Raw genomic sequence first — 20235 nt, forward strand, 5'->3', positions numbered from 1 at the left:
ATTTGTCACAGTTCTCTGATTGTTAATAATTTTCTTGGCGGTCGAAGCATGACTGTTCGACACGAGATTTATTTTCGTTTGAACGACGATCGTAAAACGGTCAAAAAGACTTCCCTTTGACGAACGTCGCCGGAAAGAAATTTGGACGTGGCCGCGAACGATAAATGCGATGGAGCCGAAATTTAAATGTCGTAAATTTTATATGGCTCGTCTCGCGTTCTTGCACCGCCAGGAACTTTCCACGTTCACCATTGTGCGAGGGCAAAGCTACAGAGAGAACCCTTTAAGGTCCGCACCTTGAGATGCGTTAGTGACGCCCGAAATGCAGACACACCTTTAAAGTCCGCGATTTGCCACAGCAATCATCTCGACCTTTACTGCGCCCACGATAAGTATTTTATCGTTACAATTGCGGACTCACTGAACGAATATCTCTCCTCGCCGAATTTATTTTTCGCCTATTTCTCTCGTAAACGATCTTTTTCAGTGATTAAATGTTCATTAGCTCCATTAGCACATTCGTTTCGCTATTCATGAGAGTAGAAAACACTAAAACAATCGGTATTCTTCATACTTTTTTAATAAAAACTTAACGTCATGATTTTTTAACGATTCTTACTCTTACTAAGGAAAGATTTATATTTCTCTAAAATGTATAAATCCATAAATCAGAAACTTGTTAAAAAAGAAATTACACGTATGTAAATTCCGCTGAAACGAGATCATTATAACTAGCTTAACTTTTTAAACATGTTTTAATTAATTGATAGAAATAATAGTGACGTAATTTCATTAATCGAAATAAATCGAATTGTCGCACTTAAATGAGTCGAGCATCCGTCCAGATCGTATCGTCGCCCGCTATTTTATTTAGTTTCCTTTGATTCGCGAATGGAACGACCGTATCGCGAGGATACCTACTTAATAAACGTATTGTGCCGGGAAGAAGCACTTCGCGGGGATGCGTATGGAAATTTATACGAACGATGAGAATGACGATACCGAACAGCGCGTGGAAGAAGAGAAAGACGTAGGTATAATGGTCTCTGCCTCTCCGTGATTCATCTCGACACGTTCAAAATTGCTCGAACTTTTTTGACGTCTCTATTGCAAATTTGTTCCTCGTAAAAAATACAAAATTAAATAAATTAATTTACAATCTATAATACGTACTTTCTCGTTCGTCAAATTATCAAATTTAAAAATAAAAAAGTAATACACAATACTGTAAGTAAGATTTCAAAAATAATAATTATCATATTATTTGAATTAAGATTTTAAGATATTGTCGTGTATATTATGTGCAATATATTATATGTATAAAAAATATATGTTCAATTAAAATAATTTTTAAAGAAAGAAAAAAAATATATATTAGAATTAAACGTAATTCGTAAAATAAAATTTTTAACATTTCAGAGTTTTATAAATTATTTACTGCACACAGAATTTTGTGTATGTTTTTTTTCTACTGAACGTTGTTAAAGTTCTGGAAAGGCGTAATTAATTTTCTCTCTCAATTTTTCGTAATAAGGACCAATCTTCAAAAGAGTAATCACTTATCCGCAAGAAAATTATTTGCCAATTCGTTGCGCGTATGCTTCCAATAATAAACCCTCGGCATATCAAGTTTCTTCGAGTACTTGATTCGATATTATGGAAGCAGGATGCTGCGATTTTTAATCAATCAAGAGATACGATGGAATAACAGAGAACCATACGTCGATTATACCTTTGTTTGCAAATAGATGCAATCATTGGTATTTTTATGCAAACTTATGCATGATGAAACAACTGCGTCATATCAAGTGAAAAATTTATTTGATTGAAAAATATTAATAAATCCACTTGCGTCCACGAAGCCAGATTTCGAGATAGACAATTTTGACTTAACGTCGACGAAGCAACATTGCAAGAAAAATACATAATACATAAATTGTTTACACGACGATTTAATTTGCAGCTGTCAAGTTTGTGGATGTTAACTGTAATTATCTATTATGGCATAGATAACAACACAACGAAACGGATAAATCTTCCTGTACAAATCAAAGAGATTCTCATGCAATTATCATAATGGCTATCTAATTTATCGTCCAAACGAACACAATCGCAGTAAAGACAAACCATTTTCACGCTGACCGTTTAATCGTTCTTGTGTAACTGTCTTCTTATGCAATCATTAAAAAATTTAAAACATATAAACGAGTCAGTCAACAACATGCAAAATGCATTTTGCACACTTTACACACGTAAATTATCGATTCTTAATGCAAATATGCGATTTAAAGAAGCGATAAAATTTTTTCGAAGCGATTTATAATTTCGGCGCGTCTTAGATATTACAAGTAGATAAAGTCATGTATGAGATTGCGATAGATTGAATGAGATTGCGACGGAGATTTATCGTTTCATTATATTTAATTATTTATTAATTACATGGAATATATTGTTCGCGGAAATTTTAATAATTTAAATGATGAGCTAGGTCGCTAACTCATTGCTCGTCCGCGAATTTCGATTAAACCACAAGGACGACTAGTAGAAGAAGCATCGCGAACGCATCGCGGCGGCGGCGGCGGCGGCGGCGGCGGCGGCGGCGGCGACCCGATTGGAGGAGTCGCAATCCAGACACGGTTCTATCTCTGTATACCTCTCTTCGGCGGGACTTGATTACTTAATTACTATATACCGGCGATCCGCGCATTCTGCGTCGAAGTGCCGCCACTTAAAACACTACCATCGGTTTTTATAAAGTTTACGCTGCCAAGGTTCGTGCGTGAGCGGCGACATGCAAGGTCGTAGATAAGTGACGGTAATGAGGAAGATTCACTGAGTACAGCTGCAGGTGCAGCGCCGATTGCTCGCCGATGCAAATCGAAATAGGGGCCGCGTGCGAGGATACGTTTCCGCGGGAAATTGCGCGATGCATGTCGCACCGTCGGTACGTGTTGATACCATATAGTATATTTCTCCTCTCTGTTGATTATACTGTACGATGCGCAACGTATGCAGGAATCAGGTTGGAAGCAATTTTTCGTTAATTGAAAAAAGATGATACAAGGTTCGGTTGGTTTCATGCAATTACGTTTGAGAAATGTTGGCTATTAAATTAATGTTACCAATCCTATATATTTCTTATTTTTCAAGTTTTAAAAATATTCCACTTTTAATTGAAATTTTCAAGTTGTATTTTAATGTTTTAATACTAATCCATAAAGTTCTGTATTATTTTCGAAGAAAAATTAAAAGTATAAGTAGATTGATGTTATATACAACTTACCTTCTTCGGTGCAGCAACCTAGAAGTGTTACGACGTTTGGATGACTGCCCAATTGCTTCATGATTTCGAGTTCTCGATCTAAGTCTTCCTTTTCTCGATCGGAGGCACCTTCTTTGACAGTTTTTACTGCCACTAATCGGGTCGTGCCTTGATGACCTGTCAAATCATCGGCTTCGGCCTTCCACACCTAACATTTCAATTTAATCATATTTCAGATGTCCACTAGGTTTTAAAAATATTTTGTTCCTTTTTAAGAAATGCAACTAATCAACTCTCGCATTTTTTAAATGCATTTGATCGAAATAATGTTAATCAGTTTGATAAACGGTAATTTAAGATCGTGGATTCCAATTTCCTCGGGTTCGTTTTATGTTATTAAAGATATCTATTACCGCTACTTTGGAAAATTTATAACTTTGATGGGAAACAATTACACGAATCGCTCTGCCCTCAGATCCGTCTTTTCATTATTAGAAAAAAAATCTATTGCGATAAATTATATGTTCCCCAAGTTTTCCCACAATCGATTTTGCATAATCAATTTTCGATTATACCAATATTATACTAACTACCTATTATCGTATTTCATAAATAGGTACAGCAGTATCGCACATATTGAAAGCTGTTATTACTATTTAAATTTATTTAAATCAATGCGGATAGAATTGCACAAGCAAAAAAGTTAGATAAAATCGCTTGAGGTTAAATTAATATCGGAAGAAGGAACCGCATTAAATTTGTTACGAAGATTACGTTTCCGCATGAATTTCAGGTATTTCATAAAATCCATCCGACCGCCGCAAATTATAGGCATATCCTTTTTTATAGCCGCAAATCCTTTTTTATAGGGACGCCGCAGAAAGTATCTTCTCACCTGGCCGAAGTTTCCTTGCCCGAGGACTGTCTGTAATCTAAGCTTATCTCTAGGAAACTCCCATCTGGATTCTTGGGATGGCGGAGGCGGCGGTTTCTCAGCTTCGTGACACTGTGCGGAGAGTCGAGAGTTAAATTGCAGTTTAGAATTGTACAAAAATAATTCACGCTAATTCGCATACGCGAGAGTAAACGTTCGACGCGTCGCGTCGTCTAGAATTAATGTGTCTCACACCTATCACTGACGTAGAAATTTTTTTACGTTAAAGGAAACGAACTTCCGGGATTTTCCATTGACGTGTCTCTACATATAATGTAATTTTCCTATGCGTTATGAAACGTTATGAAATCAATCTATTATGTATTACGGGCAAACAACTCTGAATATTTATGCAAATTATTTCTTCATATAAAAGATAGAGAGACAGCTTTTAATTAAACTGCATTAAATAAAATCAATATCTCGATATTAATGCGTAAATTATTTACTCCGAATACGTTTTTGCATGATCTCTAAATTGAATAAAATACAGTTCAAACGAAAAAACTCGCATTTATATCCTGAACGCGTCGAAAAAGCTGTGCAAATAATTACTATGTGTCTGCCGTCGCATTAAATATGCAGAACGTTCGTTAATTTCTCACCAAGTGCTGTATTCTCGGTAGCTTTGTGATCGCCTTCTCGATGGACGTCTTGAAGTCGCCGTTTTCGAGATTAAGAGCGTCCTTCCTACAGCTTATCTCCGATGACGTGTCCGACTCCTCGAGCACCTGCATAAGCAAATCAACGTCAGCGCAACGTGTATGCAACATGCCGCACGCTCGCGCGTCGGGGAGCCGCTTGAATCGGTCGTCACTCCCGTTTAATTGGGAAGCGCAATGCCGCGTGGCAATGAAGATCAGCAAGATAGATCGAGACCGTGTCCCGGGAGTATTTCCGCGAGTAATACTACCGGTATAAAGTTAGACGAACATACCGCGATTTTATATGAAAATACAACGACGGCGTTTGTTACAATAGAGATAAGATGTACGCAAATAATTCAGAAATAAACTACCAACTATATATATCCATCGTGGCTTTTAAAAAAGTCGAATTAACTACAATCGCGCTGAAATATTTTTGATAATTGAGAATAGCAACAAAGAGAGTATGTGTATCATATAAAAGCGAGTTCTTACACCAAATTTTTTACAGTTTATGTAAATTTATGTTTATAAATAATTTAAGTTCGTAATAAAAGAGAAAAGTTTTTGATATTAACTATCATATTATATTAATAAAATTATATTAATAACTTTCAAATTTAATCTTGCATTTATTTTGGTTTATAACTCTTTTTCTCTGTCTTATAACATTTATAATTACTCTAAACTTAATAAAGAAGTTCTTAATGTACGGAAAATTTTGAATTTATCTCGAAACCGATATTAATATTAAAAAATTATGTTTAATAATTACGCGATGTATCATCACGCACAGATTACTTTGAAGAAGAACATCTACAGCAAAGAATCGCTGCTGTTATGCGAGAATCATCAGGAAAGCGGATCGGTTTGCCTGTCGACGGCGAAATTTCAATCTCGAGAAACACAGCATGCCCGAGTTTAACATCGGACTACGGGCGAGCCCCAAAACGGTCTCGCTTATTTATTTGGTCCCTGTGTGTACTCGTCCTTTCTCCCTTCTCCCATTTGCGTGCTCCTTTTTTTTACCATCCACGCAAACCTTTATACCACCATTCAGATTTATTTCCATGACTGTCAAGTTAAATTTAAATTTATGTCCGCGTTATTATTTATGAATGTCTTGCGGGCGTGAAAGCATTTCGCTTATGTCATTTCCGGAAATTTTGTGGCTTGTATCATTAATTCCGCTATTACTTCTGACGCCAAAAAACTTTTAACGCTTGTTATTTGCGAGAAATGGAATTTCCGCAATTAAAAACTATATATATAATATAGAATAGAAATATGGTTCATCAAGAAATATTATGACAAAAAATAAATATCAAACTATGAATTTATGATGAAATATTTAGATGGAAGTATGTTACCGATATAATGATTAATAATTACACAAGTAACGTAATGTGCGGCACAAATATTCTCATTTTCTGACATGATTTTCTCGATGAAGCTCGTACAAAAAGATTTTCGACCTTCGATGCAACGTTCTTCTTAACAATCTGAGGAAAATTCCGCGGAAAAAGAATCATTGTAGATAATGAGCCGAACAATTTTCGCATTATCCAACGGCACGTTCATTTTCTCATTACTACAACGTGCCACGCTCCATCCAATAATACTGCGCTCGAATCATCCCGAGATTATTCTGCATACAATGAACTTGTAGTAATTGTCGGGGGAAAGGGGAAGGATTATTAACCATTTCATGAATCATCGCGAAGTTAGCCTTCGCGAAGGAATTATTCGATGACCGCGTTTGATTGTTTGATACTCATTCACGACGATGTCACGGCCACGTGATAAAGTGGCATGGAATTTGCAACTTGCAAGAAAAAATAATAATAATTACGAATTTAATCCTACAGAAATATATCTATTTTTTATTACTCTAACTACTTTTTATTACTACTCAGATCTCAAACCTGCAATGTCTCATTATGGATTTAAAACCCGTTTTAATTAAAACTGAGGCTGTTCGGGACGGTATTTTCGGATAATTACAGATCTAGCGGGCTACATTCTGGATCAGCTAATGATCCATAACAGCGGAGATTCAGACATCATCAACATGCGTGCTAATTATCAAAATGTTAGTGTAATTCCGTGGGATAACGAACGTCGCTGTTAATACGATGGCCATACGATAAATGCTAACGTGCAATGATAATCCCGGTCATGCCGCGTAACGGTATGTAAGTGGCACTGCTGCATGAACGGCGATTTGTACCTCAGCATCCCGGCGTGCATCAATTAAAAACAGAGTTGCACGCGGCGCTTTTTCATCGTTCTCCCCCCGCCTCTTCCGCTGGTATGATGATCTCGATCGCGACCACACTCGAGAGTAAGTAGATCTGATCTCCAATTAAATCATAGTGTTCCATGAGTCATATCAAGATGGAATATTGTATTGTTTGTTAAAGACATTAAGCGCGATATGTCTGTCTTGTCTCTTGCTCAATTCATCGAAAAATTTAAATTTTTATTAGTCTGGATTTTTGCTTCTTTCAATATTTTTCTCTCAAAACTTTGAAAATAATTATCCATGTGGCATCTGTTAATATTCAGTACTAAATTTATGTTATATTAAACGCAATAGATTTACGAACTAAAGAATTGAGATTGCACGAAACTTACTTGAGTTTAAATTAATATTTAAGATACCTAATTATATTTCAGAAACATAGTTTGCTTGTAAGAAATCCTTGTAAAAATTAGTCAATAAAATTAAGGACAAGATTTTTACAATATTTCGTGCATATTTGGCAATGATAAAAATTACGTGATCCTATTCTCAATCTGATATCCGTGAAGCTTTCCCTTCAAGTATCCCTCTCACAGTCACGTGTCTTCGATATATTTAAGCGGATTCAAATCGCGCCTACCAGTCCTCCGATCGCTATTCTGACTCCATCTCGGAAAAGAGAAAGATGAAATATCACGAATCGATCTAGAGCGTGGCGCGGCGATTCGCGCATACTTTCTAATCCCGATCTAAGCTAAATCGATCGCACGCGGGCGCGCTAAGCGACCTCGAAACCTCGGACTCACTCACCTTACGATTCCTAAGTATCAGTCTTCTGAGAATGAGCCCGACGCCGACGGCGATGGGAAAGACGACGAGAGTGGCGAGGATATAGCCGACCACGGCGACTGTCTCCTGAGTGGCGATCGCGTCGCCGTCGTGCCGCTTCAGTATCACCTCACTGACGTTCATCGATTCCCGCGGGCTCACTGAAATCGGCTCGCCGGTCTCGAAGAACGTCCTGTTGAGCCCGCCGGGATGATACATTGTGCCGTTGTACTCCGGCAGGATCGAATGATAGGCGGGCCTGTACCTCGTTCTGTTGGCCGTAGGCGTGAAAGAGGAGCTTTTGAACCCTGGAGGGACAACAGTATCCTGGGATTCGCGATTTTCCTCAGGTTTGTCCTTTCGGGAATTCGTTGGAATTACGGTGGATTCCTTAAACTTGGGAACGGGAACGGTGGTCGATGTATCTCTACTAATTTCCGTGTTGTTGATAGTCACCATCATTTCGGGCGTCTTCTCCGTGGTTGTCGTCGTCGTCGTCGTCGTCGTCGTTATCACCGTTATCATCGTCGTCGCAGGACTGTCTTCGTTCTGCGATTCAGAATCCACCGGAAGCACTACCGACGGTCGTTCCGTGTCGCGAGCGAGCCCATCCATCGACCCGCTCCCGTTGAAGATATCCGACGTGTTGTACAGATGCATGATCGGCAGCACATCGTCCTTGTCTTTCGACTTGTCCGATAAATTACGCGCTCTGACTTCCGGCGATCTCTCACCGGACACGCGTTTCCCGTTCTCCGTTACCGTGGGCGTCGATGAGGTAGGTAGGACTTTCGACTTTCTGCTCGAAGCCTCGTCCACATGAGTGCCATTCTGAATCGGCGAAACCGTTGTCGTCGTCGTCGTTGTTGATGTCGTCGTCGCGTCTTTAGCTCGATACCTCTTCTGGATCTCTGATGGATCCAGATTGTTCGCCTCCTTTGCAATGTCCGTCGGCCTCAAGGTATGAGTCTCCGGATCGGCAGTAGTCTTTTCCACTTCCGTCAGTATTCTAGGCGTGACCGGGAAAACTGGTGCCGTCGGCATTGTCGTCGTTGTCGTCGACGTCGATGTCGTCGTCGATCTCGGCGTCGTTGTAATCGCGACAATTTTATCGACTTGCTCGGTCACTGTCACGGTCGTCTCGATAATACCGTCCGTTGTTGCGTTTACGTCACTCTCGGTCTTGTTCAGCATCACGACACCTTGATCGTCTTCAGCATTGCTCCCGATATCGCTTTCATCGTTTAAACTCGACGCAGTAACAATATCCTCCTCAAGAACGTGAGACTTTTCCACCTCCGTCGTCGTGATCGCGTCAACGAGGACGGACGGATCGGTCGCGTCCATCGTCTCGTCAGTTGCACTCGAATTTTGACTCAAGATTCCCATGACGGTGGTTTTTTGCGAACTACTGTTACTCGGCACTTCGTTCACCCCGCTGGTACGCGAAACTTTCGAAAAAGAATCGACACCTGGCACTTCATCGTCCGAAACTTTCCCGCGATCCGCAACCCGCGTTCCGTTCGACGATCGATCGTTTACCACTAATTTATCCTGAGCACTCTCAATCTTCTCTTCACCGGACTTCACCCTCCTGGTACCGTTTGAAGAGGATACCCCGCTCGGAGAAGCCAACACTCTGCGGCGTTTGCTCGGCGCCAGAGACGAAGATTCTTCATTGACAGTCGATCTTTGATTTAACACCGCGCTGGCGCTCTTCCTTAGGAATCTCCGATCATTAGCACCTTCCTGTTCGCCAAGTCCTGTCCGCGACTTGGTGTTGTTCCATCTGACCGATCCTCTGTTTCCGATCTCCGGCGATTTGACGGATCTCGTCGGCGAGATAACGCTATCATTCGCAGCTGAATGCGACGAGGACCAGGTCGCTGCTGTTCCTTGGCTGGCCGTTCGTTTCTGTTGTGGAACGACTTTCCTCGATCGTTCCCCCACCAGACCATCAACACCACTGGGTAACGTTCCAGCAGCTGCGGCTGGCTCGACGGTCGCGCCGGCACTGAGTCCCGCCGGCGTTCGTGCCGGTTCTATACTGCCATCGCTGGCACGAGGAAGCAGAAGAGGAGAAGACGACGGCGGCGGCGGCGGCGGCGGCGGTGGTTGCTGCTGCTGCTGCTGAGGCCGCTGCTGCGACGGTCCACCGCTCGTTATCTCGGCACCGCTACTAGCACGACGGCCAACACTACCTCCTCCTTGCCTTTCCTCTTCGCCGCTTAATCCAGGTCCGGTGTAGTTGCGCAACAATCGCGTCACGTTCGTTATCGTATAAGCGTACACGTGTTGCTGCGGATGTTGCTGTTGCTGCTGCTGTTGAGGCTGTTGATCTGAGTCAACGAGGGCAGGTGCTGATGACTCCGTCGTCAAGGGCGACGTCGATAACGGCGATGATTTCGGAGTGATATCGCCGCCGGTCAACACGCGAACCGGTCGATCCGCGACGGGATCCGTGACCGGTTGCTGCTTAACGGTATTGCGATGGGTCCGCTCGCCCTCGATCGCGAAACTCGAGAGTCCCAAGCTGTCATCCGGCACCACGATTCGCAGCGTCGACGACTCCGTCCGCGATGGTAACGATATTGTCTCAGTGTTGTCGCTCTCTTGAGGCCTCGCGCCCGCTCTCTGCAATTTTGACACTGTCCGCTCGACATTCGTTAACTTATGCTCCGATTTCTCCGCATTCCCTACTTCCGTCTTCATTTCGGTGACTTTCTTCTTCTCATTGTCCTTCCCAAAATCGTTCGTCGTCCTCTCGGCGGTTCCATTTAAAGCTGCGATTGTCCCGTTCGAGAGTTTCGCGTCGATTTCACTCTCCACGACGATCTTCGCTTCGATATCGTCATCAGACTGACGTTGTCGCGATATCTGGGTCGTTGTGCTCGCCTCGGTGACGTGCGTTGCGTTTCCTCTCTCTTGCGGAACTCGATCGCGGGTCCCGTCCGCGTGAGTGGACGGGTCGCCGCGGTGGAATTTGTCGTCTACCGCATTCATTTCGCTCCTCGTTTCCGATCCGCTAACGATACCGGGGCTCGACTCGTTCCCTGGAATAACGTTGGATACGACGTCCGCTGTAGGCCTCGGCTTCCGGTAATACAGCCCATTACTCGAGCTCCTAAACATGTTCTTAATCCTCGATACCTGATTCTTCTCGATTGTCCGTCGTTCTAACGTTTCTAACGCAATATTCATCTCTTCATTCATAATCTCCTCTACCGGCGTGGCTATTGTCGGACTGAATCTCTTTGTGGAATATCTTCTGCGCGAAGAAGTCGGGTTCGTCGATGTCGTCTCGACGGAATTATTGTTACTGCTATTGGTGACGTTTTCCGGCTGAAGTTTCTGGCCGAAATAAAGAAACTGCGACATATCTTCCACCGGAATATTGCTCTCCACTGGCCGGAAGTGGTTGTATAATGACTCTGGCATCGATACAGTATTCTTCTTGCGCGTATCCGCGTCTCCCAATTTTTGATTGGTTAACATAGTCGGCGTTAGAGCGACTGAAGAAAATGTTGAAGAAATATTCTCATACTGCTCGGTCGTCGACGTCAACAGAGCTTCGTCTTTAAGTGTTTTCGCGATTTGCGGTTCTATCTCTATTTTCATGGCATCGAGATTGATCGTGGAAACAACTTTTTCGATTGATTTTCTCGACGATTGCGGAGTTTCCTCTTCCACTGACACTTCCGTTCGCGCGTTTGTGACGTAAATGTCGTGCCTAGTCTCTTGGGTTTCGAGGATGTCTGGAGGACCCTTCGAGATGATATCGCCAGGTCGTGGTCTACGACTCAAGAGAATCCGATGGGCCTCATGATGTGAGCGTTGATTCAGAATCTGTCGCCTTCTTGCAGTGAGAATGTTGCGTAGCGCCTGCTCGCGTTTAGCTTTTGATGACAACAGGTCCGTGTGTGGGGATGTGCGCCCACGACGATGATCTGTGACTGACGCATCTGCGAACAAAAATGGAGTCTCTGCTGATAGATGTTTAACACTCTTAATTGCCTCGAGTAAATTTAATATAATATATATTAGAAACGAACGATAACTTGATAGATATAAATATTAATTTTTTCTAAAAGATAATTTTAGTAACGAGATATTTATCCTAAAGTTCTATGAGTCATTTATTGCTTTCAGAATTAAAATAAAGATTTTATTTGTCCCTATTAAAAATAAAATTAATACATCTTGTTTGCGATAATTGATACTTTACAACTACGCCATAGTATACATTACTACATTGAAGAAGTACGTCTTAACGCGGTTTCTAAATGTTAATTGATCGCATGCGAAACAATGATACGGTGTGTAACTTGAAGCGATTATAAGTTTTGGTTCGTTCCCGCACGGTTCCGGCGACGGAGAAGAGAATTTCCTACGAACGGATTAATGCGAATCGCCGTTCGCAATCATCATTCGTCAGAGCGTCTCGGTGAAAACCGGAAGAACATTGACCGCCTCCTCTTCACGCTACACAGCAAACGTAATTAAGTTCTCAATTATATTCGCCGCGCGTGCGACGTGCGAAACGAAAAAATTCTCGCGGAGAGGAGCTCTTCAAGTAACGGTGTTTCTCAGGGTCGCGGATGGCCGAGTAGGTTTGGAGGTACGAGAGGTCCGGTACCGTTACCTCTCACGGTTCCATGTGCCCAACGAGCATTCCGCCACTCACTAATCGTCTGTCGCGATTGTAAAAACGGTCCGAATCGCGTTCGTGGATCACGACATCTCATTCGAGTTCATTCAAAAGCATCTAAGCATTGCGTTGTTGCAACACCAAAAAATTCCAACTTATTACAAAATTCCAATATTGGAATATCTCCATGTATTATTCTTTCGGTATAATTAAAACTTTTAATAACAAAATTTTAAATAAATAGTCGATTTCTTTCAATAAATTACCTTTCGTCTTAGGTAAATGAGAAATAACAAGTAAATAAAACAACTTCATTGCAACGTTATCATACATATGTCCATAAACTCTTCCTTTAAGGTTCGTACTCGACGAACTTCTCGTTCCTCTGTGCTTATATACCCAAGAATTGCTCTCCTCGCGATTTTCTCATGGTACCATACAATAACGTCCGCCAACAGCCATATCGTGCAGATAATGGGCGTTGCTCGTTTCGCTTCGCTTGGAAAATTCGTTCGTACTGTAAAATGCCGAAGAACGCGCGCCATAATATCTACGTACAAGCATATTTCGCTGAAGGGTCATTAAGAGCTCGTCGGCGAGGATTGAGAAGAGAAGATGCCGCGCGTCACGAATTTATTCTCTCATTGTCCGTGTAAGCGGGCCCGACGCGACGCCCGAAGCGAATGTTCCTCGATTCGACAAAAACTCTCGAGGGACGATACAGCTGTAACGAACTTAATTTACAGCGACGTAAAAGTCCGGCTTGTCAGCTCGTTAAAAGGTCTAATAGATACTATTTCGTGACAGCGTGAATTTCCGAATGATTCTAATGCCCCGTGAGAAGGCCTCGTGGATTCGGGGATTATCGTGACATACGACGGCTCGGTTTTCATCCGCGATTCTCCGCCTAATGCGTTATTCTGTGTTAAAATGTTTCCTGCGACTTCGAAATTATGAACTTGAACCCGATGCGCGTTTTGGGAATTTAAAACTCTGTTATAGGAATTTGCGAATATTTGTGACTATGGAGGTAGAGATATTATTATAATGCCTTGGATAATAGAGAAATTTTAGAAGTATTTTATAGGAGAAAAAAGTAACATTTAAAGAAGATATATAAAAATTATTTCTTTCTGTAAAGTGCTTTCAAGTTTTCTGAAATTTTTATTTTGAATCCCACGCAATGCCTCGGCTTACCTACTAAAAAATGATAAGATATATATTATTCAAATATATGTATATATGAAGATCAATTTTTCTGACCGCTGGGATAATAACTTGTCACCGTGCATACGGCAATCCGAGGCATTGCAGGCTCTACAACCAATTCAACATCTCAGAGATACATTTTAACGAAACAGATATTCCGAACGTGCAAATCGCGATGTGGAATCCGCCCCGTTGTGGAACCTGCTTATAAATATACACGAGTATCCTGCCAACCCGAGCTCTGAATAATGCAGTCTGCCTAATCTCAACCGAAATCGCGGGAATTGTCGTCTAACCTTCTACTTCACGCGGAATTTTCACCAGTTTCGAGAAGGCATAAAGAAGAGATCGTAAAACGTGACAAACAAGAAAAAAAAAGAGAAATCCGAGAATCTTACAACGATTGCAATGAGTGCAATAATTCGGAAGATGCAACTTAATTTCGGTATTTAATTTGATGAACAATTTTTAAAAAATATAATTGTATCTTAATGTTGAATATCTATATTATTATATTTTAAACGCTATACTATTCTAGATTTAAAACGTGCGCTGTAAAAGTGAGAGGAAGATGGATGGAGAGACAAGGCTCGCTGTCGCGAGTCCGCGAATTGTCGTCGCGAACGTGACCGCATCGTAATATTTTATGTGGACACGTGTATGAGGAAGGTCAGTGTTGCTTCTGTTCTTGTTCCGTGGGTTCCCAGTCCCCGGGGGTCTTGACGACCGCGGGCTGACTGGCTGGCTGGCTGGCTGACTGTCCGAGTGAACTACAATGCGGGCACGTGAGATGACTCCGAGATGTGTTACACACTCGCGGGCTGGACCCACGAGAGCGGTCCCAGATTCGACGTGAGATGCGTGGGTCCGGGTCCCGCGAGTCCGCACATACCGTTTCACTGCCCCACTTTCGTTATGAGAGCACAGTTCGGCTGTTTCTTTTTTATTTTTTATCTTATTCTTTATCTGCCTGTTTTATTATCGCAACAAACGTGCCAATCGTGCATCGCGTTGCAATTTTAATAGCTTCGACATAATGCTATTCTCACGCCGACGAGCAGCCTTTGTCTGAAGGGAGGAATTGTTGCCTGCACGGTTCTGTGAAATTATCGAGTGTTCACGCAGTATTCGTGTCGAAGCTCCGATTGCGAGAACAATAAAATAATAGTAGCCGCGTAACAATTGACGTATTTTCCATGAACATAAGCTTTACCGCGTTTCTACGTTTATATTACTTCTCAGAACGGCATATTTTATAGTTGAGATATCCTAATAAATCATCGTAATCTCGCAGTGTTTTAATTTTGTCGATGCTCTATACTCTATGTCTATATACAATGGACTATTATTTAATTTCAATTCTTTTACACACTAGATATCCTAAATTCTGTTCAAACAATCTATATAAAATTACCTGAAAATTAATACTTTGTTATTTATTGATACTTTTATTCTCCTTCTGTTTTTAACTTAATTTAATTTCAATCTATTTATAACTCAGAAAATGTATAACTAAGAAAAATATTTGTAGCTTTGTAGAAGTAAATTGCTTTAATTGCAAATTTATTTTAAAATCTTTTAATTGTTTATAGAACGTGGACTCGAATTTTTAGCTACCCATCGTACTATACCTAAATATAGGCTACAAATTTATTGTTAATTCTCATTTCATCTGGTTGGCAAGAATTCCCGCTATGCATGTTGCACGCACAATATAAAATTGATAAGTCTTAATAAGCGCGTCACGCTCAATTTTCAGGCGAAGCCGTGACAGGAAGTAAGTTTCCTACTGCAGTTAGCAGATGTTAGGGAGTAAAATGGCAGTTGCGGCTTAAAGTGTCATAATATGTCAGTCCGTATGGCGAATATGTCTCTATTACCAGCGCTATTATGTAATACTGAATGTTGTGCGTGCGCTTTTAAGATATTCCATGATATTGCCGCGCGACTCGTCGCTTCTTCATCGGCTTCCGAAACCTAATGCCGCTTAGCTAAGCGCGATCGCAGATAAATAGCAGATAAATATTTCAGGCTTGTAGTCACCCTTACATACACGTGTAACACGATGCGATCCGAACTAAGTGTGCGTATTCAGACACGCATGAGAATACCGTGAAAATCTTTGACAGAATATTTTTCAAAGTTTCTTCTTCACTCAATTTTAAAGATAATTTTTCTAAATCTTCCACATCTGTATTTTTCTTAACAAATAAATAATACTTGTCAATTATATATATTTAATTCTCTAAAACAAATCCTAAAATTTAATCTTATATTTATATTAAACATTATAGAGATAATCGAATCTCTTTTTTGTATACCTTAAAAAATTGCTGCTAAGATTTATTTAAAGCGATATTTTATTTCTATACATTACTCGATGCACGGAGAACGATCAGAACACGTCTTAACGTTGTATTATTCTTCTTCGAGAGAGCGGTTCCCCAATGAGAACTGCTCTCTGAGCCCTCGCAATTTATATGTCCCGTTTCGAGGGGGGTCGCTTTGTTGACTGGATTTTTAGGGACGCGCTATCCCTCGTGTCGAAGATAACCCTCCGGGTTGCTTCATATCTATGAATATTATCTGCGGCTTTATTCACAGAGCCTTGGCCCTGGCGATGATCTCGATGTCACGAGGACTCGCGCAATGGCTCAATATTACGATATACCCGCGAGCATTTAGTCCCATCGGATCGGTGATATAAAAAGAAAAGGTCCAGAGTCACGATTGGTCCATAGTCTAATATATCACAATTGTGTTAACATTAATAATAATATTTTATTTACACATATCATAATTTAATATTTAATTTAAAATTAATCTTCAATTATCATCGATTAAATTTATAAAAATAATGATATAATTATTAACTTAATAATTAAAGCCGGCAATAAAATAATAAGCTAACTTTGCTTCTATATGTTTTGTATCGTCATGAAATAGATTTAATTGGAAATTAAATCGTAAGACACGCGATGCATGTCGGACATCGACACTTCGGCAAAAGTGTTACGCGAAGCGGCGGTTACAAAAGCGTATCTCACATAATAGCTGGCTTAATCGTGCTAGAATAATCTGCAACGAGCGTAACAATATGCATGCTACCCGACTTGCAAATCAGGAAAAGCTGGGCGGAATGAAAGCGGAAATGAAAGCTAAAGATCTCATAAGATCCAGCCAGACAAATGCAGAATCCACAAACGATGAAAGATTGCGTCAATCTTCTAAACTTATATTGCACAGGCTAAGAAACAATTACTTCAATACTGTGGTATTTGATTTTTCGTCTTTAATTTCTTATAATTACATAATAAATAAATTTTGTAATTGTTATGTAAAATATTCCATAATAAAAAAATTATTTTAAGACATGCTACGTACAGAATTTAATTAGTTTATATTTGTGTAAACCGGGGTAGCGCTTTTATCAAATTGACATATGAGTGTGAAGAGAACTAATATATTTTCATATTGAGAGACTTTGTCAGATGCCTCGCGGATATATGTCTTCACAGTGGAAATAGAGCGTTTCAATTAAAAAAAAATCAAAATAAATTCTAGTCGGACGCACGAAGTAGCTCGTGGCGATCGTGAAGCTATTGTCCGTGCAGCATTGTCCGCCCCATTCATCATCAGTGGTCGAAACATTCGCAATCGCGTGCACCCTTATGTAACCGTTTCATACGGCATCGTCCGTTCCGGCAATTTGATGCAATCAAGGCTCGCGGGTTTAATGAATACACGGTAATAATCCGGAAAAAGTGCGGCCTCCAAGTAGCGACCGGTCGGATGCGGCGTTCAGAGGAGAAGCAGGAAGTCGCCGAACGTGTTTCCCTTCTCTCGTCGAGAGGACACGACAAAGAGGATCGTTTTCCGCCCACGCTTCCGCTACCATGCGACGACAAATCTCCTTAATCCGGCGTGATCAATGATCTACACGGAAGCCCCGAGGTACGCGAGCAGTGAGCACTCGCTCTTCCCCTGCATGCCTCTCGCATGCAACTGCAAATTGCATTGCATCCTCGCACAAATATGAGGATGATAGGGAATGAGGCGACAATTATTCAATGGTCGGCAGAACACGTTTGTCACACAGTAACACAATGAGCCACCGATGCATTCTCGTAAATTGAAATTTATTTCCTAACGGAAAAAGCAAATCGACTTTAACAAAGTTTTAAAAAATAAAATATTACATTCATATTTTATTTTTCTAAAGAAAACTACAAACAATAATTAAAAAATGCCACATTAAAATGTTTTACAATTGCCATAGAAAAAGAGGTAAAGAGATAACATATTAAGGAAGTAAATTAAAAATTATTAGCATCTGATAGTTTTTGTTTCAAAAATTACTGCGTAAATTCTCCATAATTTTAAAAGGTTTAAAAATAGCTTGACTAAAATTTTTTTATAGAAAATGAAATAAAATAACGAAAAATAAATATACGTTTCAAATGCGATAAATCCACCTTTCTTCGTCTCTCGACTGAAAGAAATTTTTTTATTTTATGTAAGGAATCGTTCATCTCTTCGGGAACGTATTACTCGCACGAGAACATACTATAAATGATTACTATGGTTCACGACGTGGAACGTCGAACTCACTCGCAGCAAGGTCCCCATTATTTAAAGCTAGTCAGATATCATCTGCAGGGAGAGTCGTCTTCTGATCCGTGAAGGCGTACACAGTCACGACGAGCCACAATACGCTACAATGCGAGACCGAAATAATTTTATCGACCGACCGATTTCTCGATGCAGTCTCCGATCTGTCTCGGACAGTTTGTCTTGCCGCTGGCGACAACGCTCGTAACAATGATAATTACGAATTGTCGAGTTTGATCGACGTAATGGACGGTTCATTAAATCTCCGACATAGCGCGTAATGAATCTCGCAGCTGTTTGCGGCCCAAAATTCGCTCATTCATTCACCGAATTAAATAAGACAAAATCAACGGCACGAAAAAGATGATCGGTATAATGTGCATGTTCATCTGATGCAGTCGCTTAGTCACAGTAATGATAATTATTTCTCGTGGATTTATTGTCGTCATTATGGCAAATGACACTTTACCGTCGTTACGATGATTGCTGCGCCTAACTAATTTGGATAATTAGATAACAATGCTGTTTTTCTTTTTTTTTTTTTTTTTTTTTCGAGAATCGATAATTACGTGATTCTAAACGCAGTTGCGCAATAACGATTAAGTTAATGATGAGAATCGAACGCCGCATCCGGGTCAAAATGTTATTTTTTAACGACCATTGCGTCGGCGTCGGCTAGAACAAAGCTAGAACAAAGTTGATCTTGAGATGGCCGATAATTCTTTTTCAACGCGTCAATTACGATTGAGAAAAGTAGGCTTTCATTTCTTCACGGACGTTCCTACTTTTCGAAACTTAATAACCTCCGCACTCTCGTTCGGTCATGAACCCAGAAGCATCCGAAAGAATGACAGAACGGCTGATTCATAGATTAATTTGATCGACGAGCTACCGCGATCGCGCAGAATTATCTTTTGCGCCGATCGACAGTACGCAACGACGCGTGTTAGGCAACTGCCTGTCAATTCTTGCCTTTCGTAGTTTTGTATTACCATAAAAAGACAGACCGTGTTGCTTGTTCTGTGAAAAAGCTTAGCGAGATCTTCGTTTGCGATATCCATTTTTTACACGATGCCTCTTAACCCGTCAACATGTTTTTATTATTTCAATGAGAATAATTGTTATAAACATGTTAATGACAAATAGCTTCAAATTCATCCATGTTATCTAAGTTTCTCATTTAGTATTTTAGTATTACCTAGTATTTTTAAACGCGACGAATAAAAACACACAAATAGTGTTTTTATTTCGAATATTTTTAAGTTAGGTACAATCATTATTTTTGTTATGTCCTTATAATACAACTTTATATAAAAAATTTAATTAATTATGAGTGAATTTCTCGAAAGATGAAAACTATCAGAAAACTGCGGTTATACAACGATACGACTTGAGATGCGACGGTGTATCTTCAGCGAGAATTTCTGTAGAATTGTAATATACAGGCACACGTCTATGTACGAGTGATTTGTCTCGTGAAGCGTACATCCGTTTCCGTCGACAATCCTCGACCGGAGACCGGAATACGGAGGACACTCCGGTCACTGAGCACGCATAATCCTGCGATAATTATGTAACGGATCACCGTCTGGACAGCGATCATCGACCGGTTGAGAGTCATAGCTCTCGTTTGACAAATCCCGTTAAAGAATCAAGTATTTTTGAAGTTGCGAAAAGATATAAGTAAAAAAAACCTAGTTTTAAACGCTATGGCTTTTGAAACGAGGGTCCTTTCTCTTAAGTTATGAATTTATATGATAATGTAATTAATTCTCTAATTAATAACTACGTCATACTCAAGCAAATAAAATATCCAATTAATATTATACAAGATTGAAACAAAATTTAAAC

At 40.5% G+C, this 20235-nt stretch overlaps 1 protein-coding gene across 1 annotated transcript in view; it reads right to left on the bottom strand.

The window, feature by feature from the left end:
- Window positions 1-20235, bottom strand: part of LOC139777906 (uncharacterized) — a 169527-nt gene that overhangs the window by 9188 nt on the left and 140104 nt on the right. Inside the window, exons 2-5 of the mRNA XM_071715588.1 lie at window positions 7899-11878; window positions 4802-4927; window positions 4158-4268; window positions 3284-3470 (exon numbers count right to left, since the gene is read on the bottom strand). Coding sequence (XP_071571689.1) covers window positions 3284-3470; window positions 4158-4268; window positions 4802-4927; window positions 7899-11878 — 4404 coding nt within the window. The remainder of the gene's footprint in view (window positions 1-3283; window positions 3471-4157; window positions 4269-4801; window positions 4928-7898; window positions 11879-20235) is intronic.

The sequence above is a fragment of the Temnothorax nylanderi genome, unplaced genomic scaffold (assembly GCF_030848795.1).
Source record: "Temnothorax nylanderi isolate EJ_2023f unplaced genomic scaffold, tnyl_v1.0 TNYL_tig0168_pilon, whole genome shotgun sequence".
NCBI lineage: Eukaryota > Metazoa > Arthropoda > Insecta > Hymenoptera > Formicidae > Temnothorax > Temnothorax nylanderi.